This window comes from Panthera uncia, chromosome D1, assembly GCF_023721935.1.
Source record: "Panthera uncia isolate 11264 chromosome D1, Puncia_PCG_1.0, whole genome shotgun sequence".
Lineage (NCBI taxonomy): Eukaryota > Metazoa > Chordata > Mammalia > Carnivora > Felidae > Panthera > Panthera uncia.
In genome coordinates, this window is record NC_064808.1 from 85474078 (window position 1) to 85484265 (window position 10188).

Genomic DNA, 10188 nt, shown 5'->3' on the forward strand with positions numbered 1-10188 from the left:
TTATCAATAAATGTTAGAGTCTCAATTTGGTAGAATTCTGTTTCCAGGCCCTGTGACCAGAAACAGATTGCCAAGGCACATGGGTGGCTTAGTCAGTTAAGTGTCCAACTCTTGAATTTGGTCAGGTCATGATCTCATGGTTCATGGGATCAAGCCCTGCACGGGGCTCTGTGCTGACAGCACGGAGCCTGCTTGGGATTCTCTTTCTCCCTCTCTCTCTGCCCCTACCCTGTTCGTGCTCACTTGCTCTCTCTCTCTCTCTCTCTCCTTCAAAATAAATAAACTTAAAAAAGAAATACATTGCCTTTTGGAGAAGGGCCAGAATTAACCACTCTAGAGAAAAGAAAATCTAGACTATTTAAAAAAGTTTCAGAGATTCTATTTTTTCATTTGGTACATCCATTTCAGGAATATTTCACAATCTTAACAATGAGGAAAAAAAATTTCTATGTTAAATATTTTCTGTTATACTTTTGAAGCCTATTTATCATAAATAGTATCTGGTTTACTTTATACACATTTCATTTTTAATTTATGTACATTATCTCATTTAACTTTTGCTGTAACACACTGCAAGGACCCTCTCCTTTAAAGATATGGAACGCTAAAGCTCAGAGAGAGTTAAGTAACTTTCCCAAGTTCACAGAGCTAATGGAAATTTGATCTCAGTTGTCTGACTCCGAAATTTATGCTTTTTTTCACTGCAACATGCTTGCTGCCCTGTGTTCCACAACTCAGTATTGATAGGCAGCACCTATTATTGAAATAATGGCTGCCTATTTTGCTTTGATTCCGACTATTCTAGTAAGCACACCATCTTGTATTTTCACTTGCTTTTTCCATTTCACCAGTACACTTCCAATAAGCCCAATACTGCTTAATTTAAGCAAATTACCTACAGGAAAGTTTGAGTTGACAAATCAGCATGTTACAGAATGTTCAGTAGGTGGCGCTGTTCCCCCGACATTGCAATGACATCCACACGCCTTCCGTCACTAGGGGGTGTTGTCCTGCTCTTGGAGAAGTGTTACTGCTAGGAGAGCTCCCTCTGACTCTTGATTTCCCAGAGCTGACACCAGAGCCACCGAATCAATCTCAGCATATTCTTTTCCTCAGTGGGGGACCTCGAAGTCCTATTTCTCCGTGTGCCCATTCAGCTAGAGTTCTTATGTTAATAGTCTTCTGGACCAAGTTTAATCCAGAGACAGGTTCATGTTCAGCTCTCCTAGAAAAGTACAGGACTGAGCAGAGCTTGCCCACTCAAGTACTAGGCAAAAGTCTATCTCCTCTCTCTTTCCCTCTTACCTTCCAAGGTATATCTCGGGTCCTACACATCCCAGGACCAAGACCGTTTCACGCAGTATTCTCTCCGGGCTTCTTAGGCTCTTATCACTCTGAGAGGTGAGAAGTCACCAGGGTTTTGAAAAAGTCAAGGCATGAAAAAGTCGTCTGAAGAAGCCAAATGTAATGATCAATAAAGGTGTCCCAGGTCCACCCTGGCATTTGTCTGTCAGGAGAAGCCTGTCATTGAGACACAAAACTGGATCCTGTTAATATGCTATCACTTAACACAAATATGAATTTCTTTGGCAAATTCTTCTCAAGGGCAAAAGGAGTGCGCCTCCTTATCCCTGTTCTTGCCAAGTTAGCACCCTGGGGGTTTCATCAGAGACAGGTAGGAACAGGAGACAGGGAGGCTGGGTGACCTCCGTCAGAGATGAATGCTGCAAACCTGGGTTATCCCTTCCAGAACCATCTTCTCCAACTGGCCCTGGGCAGAGAATAGAAGGCTGCAGGCTTCCCAGCATCTTACCTCCTTACTTTATTCTAGCCATGAGGCCAACAATTTCATGGAGTCCAAAAGCCCTTTTATTTACTGCCACAGGTTTTTGGCATCCAGAAGTTCCTCTCTCTCAAGCAGGGGCAGGGGGAAAGAGGGAAAACCCAATGCTGGAAATGAAAGGATGTGAATCTGGTAGGGATAGAGACAATCTGAATGTCAGAGAAGGAGTGGGTGAAATTTTGGATGGAAAGGACCATGAGAAAATGATATCTTATCTGAACTTTTGCCCCATTCACAGAGGTGATGTAGGAGGGGCAAGAGGGAAGGAATGTAACATCCACTGAACTCACTTCTTAGACGTTTGACTGCAGTACCCCATGCCCTGTGTGAGTCCCAGGGCCAGCCCAGGATGTTGGTAATGGAGCAGAAAGACCTGAATTTGAGTCCCTCACCTGCCATTTATGTGTAGTTTGAGTACAGACTGAGGCTACTTTTCTCCTTTGTGGAATATGGATAGTAATTCTCCCTGTAAGTTTGCTGTGAGTATTAAATAAGATTATTTATATATATATATAAAATATAAAATATATATTATATATATATATACACACATACATAAAATATTATATTTACCTTGTTCTGTGAGTGTTCCACATGACAAGCAAACATTTCTAATAAATTATAACTTGATAAACGAGCGATGTCTTGCAACACAAGTAGTACACGACACCAAACGTCTCATGATCACAACTGAGCCAATGCTTCAAGCAGGGAGGGGCAGAGAGAGAGGGAGACGCAGAACCCAAAGCAGGCTGCAAGCTCTGAGCTGTCAGCACTGAGCCTGAAAGGGGGCTGGAACTCGTGAGCTGTGAGATCATGACCTGAGCCAAAATCGATGCTTAACCGCTTGAGCCACCCAGGCACCCCAATGGTTCTTGCAATTTGCTTTGATATACAAGTGCTTTGGATTACAGGCATCTTTCTGGAATGAATTACGATCACAAGCCAAGGTTTTACTATATATATATATATATATATATAAGCCATTAGTACAGGACCTGAGAGCTGACACACAAGAAATAGTGGTGACCGTTCTATTTTACTCCCTTAGGTTTAGTACCTTTGTTCCACCTTATAGAACTAATTCAGAGACAACACACATCCTACTACCCAAAAGCAATCACATGAAAAAAATCACCATAATTTTGGCCAGTTAATATTTATGATATAACAAGTATTGGGCTGAGCACCGTGGACAGAAAGGAAGAAAGAGCACCCTTGAACTTTAGGCAAAGTCAGGTGTGTGAAGCAGCCGGCACTGCAATAGGAGCCTAGTTGGCACTTCACCATAAAGGGTTCAGGTGCCTGGCTCTATTGCCCTCGTGGCCTTCACCCAGGGCCAGTCTCCTGAGGGCCTGGGTTCCACCAGGGCCAGCCATTCCCTTCATGACAGTGGAAGGCTTGTTTCCTTCCTTGAAGACTTCCAGACAATTTTGACCAAAGAAAGGACTTTGAGTCAAGTTCTTGGCTACTTCAGTAGGAAGTGCTTACAGAAGCCAAATTTCAGTGTATGATCTGACTCCTGCTCTGACTCCTGCTCACCTCTCCAATATATTAATTTTCACATCTGCTGTGCAGCTCACAGCGCCCTGAACCTATGCTTCGTATGAGTACCTACGTACTCTTCAGGATTTCCAAAAGCACTCTTTGTTCCATAATGCACTTCCTTAGCCCCTTGGTAGATCTAACTATTCCCCTGCCATGGATTCCCTTTATGGATGTCCATCCCAGTCATTGCACATGACTATTTACTTAACCTTTCTGAGTCTTCTAGGCTCTCACACCTTCACATCTTCAGTGCGCTGCCCAAGGAAGAGCCCAGAACATGGTGGACATTCAGTACCAGCTTACTGAGTGGATGAATGAAGGAAAAATGGTATACTCCACTTTAGAAAGAACTTATGTAAGGTAGAAATTTCTGGGAGCACCTGGGTGGCTCAGTTGGTTAAGCGTTCAACTTGATTTCAGCTCAGGTCATGATTTCACAATTGTGAGATCAAGCCCTGGGTCAGGCTCCATACTGGGAACAGAGCCTGCTTAGTTCTGTCTCTCCCTCTTCCCCTCCCCCTCCTCCACTAGCTCTCACTCCCTCTTTCTCTCAAAAAAATTTTTTTCCCCATAAAAACCAAACTAAGCCAGTGTCTCTTTCAACCACACTAGTATTTTATGACTTGGACAATTGATCTGATGCTTTAGTCATCGTTTCTCTATAGACCCTAGAATGTATTTACATTTTTAAATAATTACCAGAGCAAGATGTTTACTTTTTACTTCATATATTAAGTCCTTCAAATAGTTGCTACCTTCAAAGGAAAGACTCTCCCCCCACCTCATGGAAAGCATCTTCTCAGGCGACATGTGGCAAGGTCCTTTCCTGTGAGGTGGTACATGGCTGCCATGTCCCTTGGCCTGGACTGAGGTTGGGAGTGTCTCTCATGGTTTTTGGAATGGCCAACTGGGATTGGGCTTTAGAGGTGGGGCTCAGGGATGTCAAATAATCTTATTACTTAGCATCAGAGGGTTTGAAAAAGTCTGTGGCAAGGGGCAGGAGGTGGGGTGAGGGACTTTTTTTTTAAAGTTTATTTTTATTTATTTTGAGAGAGGGGGGGGGAGAGAGAGAGAGAGAGAGAGAGAAAGAGGAAGGCAGAGAGAGAGGGAGAGAATCCCAAGCAGGCTCCACGATGTCAGCATGCAGAACCTGACACAGGGCTCGAACTCACGAACTGTGAGATCATTACCTGAGCCGAAATCAAAAGTTGGATGCTTAACCAACTGAGTCACCCAGGCGCCCTGGAGTGAGGCATTGTTTCAATTTTGGGGTTGCTTTTCTAGGGCAATGAGAGTTCATTTGCCAGTTTGGGTTTGGTGCAGCCCAGTGGGGGGTTATCCCCAACAGGTGACTCCACTGACAAATTCCTCCCAAGATACTGTCCATTGACAAATTCCTCCCTCCCTGCTTCCTCCAATCAATGCAGAAGCAGGAAGGATCTGGGGGGGGGGTGAGGGGGAGGGGGAAGGCTATGGTTGGTGTAGCAGAGGGAAAAGTTGACTTGTCAGAGGCTGAGCCCAGAGCTGAGACACTGGAAAAAAGCTCATTGCGTTTTTGCTGCCAGTCATTGCAGATTGAGCTGGGGGGGCGGGGGGGGGGGGGAAGATTCTGGGGTCTAGTTTCCTTTTTCTGGGAAGCATTATACTTCTTCCATTTCTCTTATATCATCTACCTCTCACGCGTCCACAGGGGATAGCTCTCCTGCAGCATTAGGGTGTGTATAGAGCCTGGGTTCTGGAACTAGACTCCCTAGATTCAAAATGTGGCTTTGCTTCTTTGTAGCTATGTGACCCCGGGGCAATTCACTTAACTTCTCTGTAACTAAATCATCTCTTCTATAATGCAGGGTTCATCTCAAAAAGTGGTGGTGAAAATTAAGTAGATTGATACACATTAAATGCTTGCAACAGTACTGGCACATAATTGGTACTCAGCAAACATTAGCTATTATTACTACCTTCCTCTTTTCCCAACCTCTCTCTTTGATGTGGTCTCTCTGTTCAGAAGGTACTCATTGACGTTCGTGTGGAAAATACCATGGTGGACGCTGGGGGAGAGACTGAGATTACATGTGGTCTCTGCACTCAAGGGCTTATGATATGGAGAGGTGGAGACAGAAGCAAAATACTAAAAGTGAAGAATAAGTTTGTGCTAAAATATGTGCTGCTGATATATGTATTAGGAATTCAAAAAAGGAGAGAGTAGTGTGGGTTGAAGAAGGGCTTCGTGAAAGAAACAGAACTTGATTTGGGTCTAAAAGACAGAAGAGTATGGAGACTTAATTTGCTGACTTGCTGCCATTTACAGCTCTCTGAATTGTTCTTGCTTTTATGGCAGTATGGCAAAAACAACTTTTACCCCTTAGCTCAGGAACATCCCCATGATGGCAGTTTACCAGGGAGCTTACACATAGGCTTAGCCACTGCTGCCTTTTTTTTTTTTAAAGTTTTTACGTATTCATTTATTTAAGTAATTTCTACACCCAACATGGTGCTTGAACTCAGGACTCCGAGAATAAGAGTCACGCTCCTTGGACTGAGCCAGCCAGGCACCCTGCCACTGCTGTCTTCATAACTGGAAAAAAATGCAAAAAGTTTAGGGGCTCTCCCATTCCACTGAATATGGCCCGAGAGCAAATGGTCCCACTCTGGGGTTCAGCATCCCTCCCCAGGTCCCCCACACAACCACACCACAGATGACTGACTTCTAGGTTGGTAAATTCCATGCCACTTGCGTTGCCCTTGTTCCCCTCCACAAGTCTGCAAAGCATTAGGCATTGTATTAAAAGAAAAATACCTGCCATTGTGCATCCAGACCGGAAGAAGAGGATTGTCTCCCCAGAGGACACTCAGTTATTGTTCACTGAGAATTTTCATCTTTTTCTGTCTCTTTCTTTAGCTTTTGGGTAGGCTCAAGTGAAGCTGAGTCAATTTTGGTGACTTTGGTAGTTGAGGGTCAGCGGGTAAGAGTTGCTGACCAAGTGCCCTAGCCCAATGGTAGACCCCAAACTCTGGACACATGAGAATCACGTGAAGAGCCTGTTGAAGTTACACATGATGGGACTTTATGGCCAGTGATTCCGAGTCAGTAGGCCTTAAGTGATGCTCACGAGTTTGCATCTTTAACAAGCAAACCAGGTAATTCTGCTGAGGGTGGATCATGGACCACACTCAGTGAAAAACATTTAGAGACCACAGCTAATGGGGACTTTGGCAAAGGATGCAAAGGAAAATAGCCAGAGGCGGAGCTGAAGGCAGAGGGAGTGATTTTGAATGGTTCATAAACTGAATTGAATAGGACATTAGTTAAGGAAAACTGTCAGATCACAGACTCAAGAAGACCCAATGCAGGGATTTCCAGCTGTATTCCAAGGAGTACTCCAGTCCTCTGGAATCACCATCATGGGGATGCGGAAGTTGAGGATGCTACGGGAATGGTGGTTTGCGACCAACCCTACTTCACCCAGAACACCGTCACTCTGATCTACTTTTATCTATGTGGCTTTCACGTAAGATATCATTTGAAAAGTGGGAACTGCTGAAAGAGGTTGAAAATTCACTGACCTAGAGACAAAATTTCAGTCCCCGGAAATAACCATACTCTCCTTGAGTAGCTTTTGGAGCAATGTTCCATCAGGTCTTGATTGCTCTCTTTGCAAAGGAGGACAATGTTGGGCAGGATGCTTCTGTATTACCTGCTTCATTTCTCCCCTTAAGCCGCTTGTTCTATAATTTTCGTGTATTCCAGATCCATTGGAGGATCATCTGAAAGCTTTGGAACTTTCCTTAGAAAAATGTGCACATATGCACATACCTATAAACTTTAGCATTTATTTTCAGTGGGTCTCTTGGGCTTCATGAAGCCCATCCATGAGCTTGGTGATCATCCCCCATTCTAAACTTTATTTTATTTTATTTTATTTTTAGCAGAAGTTCCAGTGTTTTTTTTTTTTTTTTTTCCAAGTCTTCTCAAGTAGACTGTAAGTCTCCTGAGACTGAGTGTAGAAATTGCGTATTCTCCAGAGAGGTGGTCTCTAAAGTGGAAGGGCAAGATGATCCATTGCAGTATAAGAAGAAAATATTAGAACTTCTACTTATATTTAATCATACCCAATTTTCTATAGCAACTTCTACTTTTCTGTGTGTTCTGTAAAGCTCATTATATTACTAGGTTATGTTATTTAAATAAACATGGCTCTATTGGGGTTGCCTGTTAAAAACTTACTATAAGGATACCTGATTTTAAAAGTTTGGAGTACCCTACCTTACAGAATTTTCATGGTTTTTTGATGCATTCTGTTGGGCAGTGAAGACTCACAAAAAAATTGTGTAATTGCTGTTCTCTGGGAACTTACAGTTTACTCTTATACAAGTAAGTGTCCATTGTGGATGGGGGATCTGACTGTGCATGGTTCACTTGATTCCAAGTCAGTAACTATATGATTAGATCACTGTTTGGAGAAGAGTCCCTTGATGAGTACTTAGAAAGTACCTGTTAATTTATAGAGGTTCCTCAAGAAACTAAAAATAGAACTACACTATGACCCAGCAATTGCACTATTAGGTATTTACCCAAAGGATACAAAAATACATATTCAAAGGAGTACATGAACCCTGATGTTTATAGCAGCATTATCAACAATAGCCAAGATATGGAGACAGACAATGGCCCAAGTGTCCATTGTCTGATGAATGTATACAGAAGATGTGGCATGCATCTATATCTATATCTATATCTATATCTATATCTATATCTATCTATCTATCTATATGATGGAATACTACTCAGCCATCAAAAGGATGAAATCTTGCCATTTTCAAGGACATGGATGGAGCTAGAGTGTATTATGCTAAGTGAAATAAGTCAATCAGAGGAAGACAAATACCATATGGTTTCACTCATATGCGAATTTAAAAAACAAAACAAAACAGATGACTATATGGGAAGGGTTGGGGGGGAGAAGAGAGGGAAACAAACCACAAGAGACTCTTAAAGATAGAGAACAAACTATAGGTTGATGGAGGGAGGTGGGTGGGGGATGGGCTAGATGGGTGATGGGGATTAAGAAGGGCACTTGCTGTGATGAGCACTGGGTGTTGTATGTTATGTGATGAACCACTGAATTCTACTCCTGAAACCAATATTGCATTGTATGTTAACTAACTAAAATTTAATCTAAAAAAGAGGAAAACCAAGAAAGTATCCGTTCATACCCTTTGTGTATGTATGTGTGTATATGTATAAATATAAATGTAAATATAGATATAAATTTATATGCAATTCCTGGTCATGGCTTCTAGGAGAGATACCCCAGAGGGATGCCTAAGTTGATATGGAATGTGAAAGAGCTTGTCACATTTTACAACCATTTTAGGTAGAGAGGCACTATCAGTAATCGTTCTAGAATTTTTATATGTGAAGAGCTCAGGAATGGCAATCTTTTTGGAAGTACAAAGCTCGGGGGCTTATGTAGCAATTCCATTCTTGTTACTCAGGTTTGGTCTTAGGCAGATGGTGGACACTATGGGGTGAAGATGAACATTCCACAGTTCTTAGTGCTGCCTCGGGATCTTACGGGAAACCAAAACAGAGTTTTGAGGAAAAGGTAGCAAATTGGAGAGACCAGGGCAGAGGAGTCAGGACCAGGACTCAGCTGAAAAGAGAGCATACCAGCCCTTCTGAGGACTTCGCAGTGGGGGGAATCAAACCCCCAAAGAGAGTATTTCTCATCGCAACTGCCAGACTGGACCCATCTCTCAACAGCTGTCAACCATTTATTAGTGGGACTCAACCGAAGCCAAGGGAAGGGGGAGGGAGAGCAGACAAAAGGAGAGAATAAAGTTGTGTTAATTACCAGTCCATTTCCATGATGCAGAGGTGACCCGGTCTGTCATCTCCTTCCCCGTGGCCGGTGTTTTGTCGGGTCTGACATTTGCAGCGAGTGCTCCCAGCCGGGCATCTGTTGCCCCCATCGCCATGGCGACAGCAGCTGCAGCAACGTGTCCTCTGAGAATGTGCTGTCCGAGGTTTCAGGAACCATTTTGGAAGCATTTGTCCCGACAGTGTCTGCTAATCTCCCTTTCATTTGTAATTATTTTATCGCCTTGATTCTCTGCTTTGGCATTGTTCCCAAAGCTAACTCTGCTCCCCGACACTGGGGTCCGTGGGGAGGTGTCAGCCGCCTCGGCCCCGTCTGGGTGGAGATGAAAAGGAAGTGGAAGGAAAGACTTGCTAGGGGCATGGTGTCTTCAAACGCGCCCTGTCTCCTGTAGGCAGCCCTGGGAGGGCCCGGGCTGATTGAAGTAGCCCGAATTATGAAGCCCAAAGCCTTTGAGGCCAGCCGCCCCATCGAGGCCAAGAATAATTGAACAAATAGTTTATCTGGCTAACCAACAGCTGTAGAGCCTAGGCGATTTGGAGAGGATTAGGGGCGAGCAGTGAAAGGATACTCCCACAGGGTCCTTCAAATCCTCATCCTGAATTCTACCAACAAAGAACACATGTTGAAACCCGGGAATTGCTTTTTAAGTCCGTTTTTCTCCCTTTCCAAGTGACTCTGTGCAGTGCTTCTGAGAATTTTAAGTGGCTATGGCAACCAACTTTGGGGTCCCTGCTACTGGATTCTTGGCAGTCGCTGCCTTTGGTTCCCCTAAACCTTGTTTTCACCCGAGACAGCTCAGACTCGTGTGGAAATTCTGATCACTCTGGGAGGTGCCGGAGGGTTGCTGCCTTTTCCTAAAGTCTACATTGCTGGCAGCTGTTGTAATGTCTAAGTACAGTGCCAGGGCCAAGTTCA

At 43.7% G+C, this 10188-nt stretch overlaps 1 protein-coding gene across 1 annotated transcript in view; it reads right to left on the reverse strand.

Moving 5' to 3' along the window:
• Positions 1-9326, reverse strand: part of TMEM45B (transmembrane protein 45B) — an 80431-nt gene extending 71105 nt beyond the window's left edge. Inside the window, exon 1 of the mRNA XM_049654406.1 lies at positions 9247-9326. Within this exon, the coding sequence (XP_049510363.1) occupies positions 9247-9260 (14 nt within the window). The 5' untranslated portion in view covers positions 9261-9326. The remainder of the gene's footprint in view (positions 1-9246) is intronic.
• Between the last annotated feature and the right edge of the window lie 862 nt (positions 9327-10188).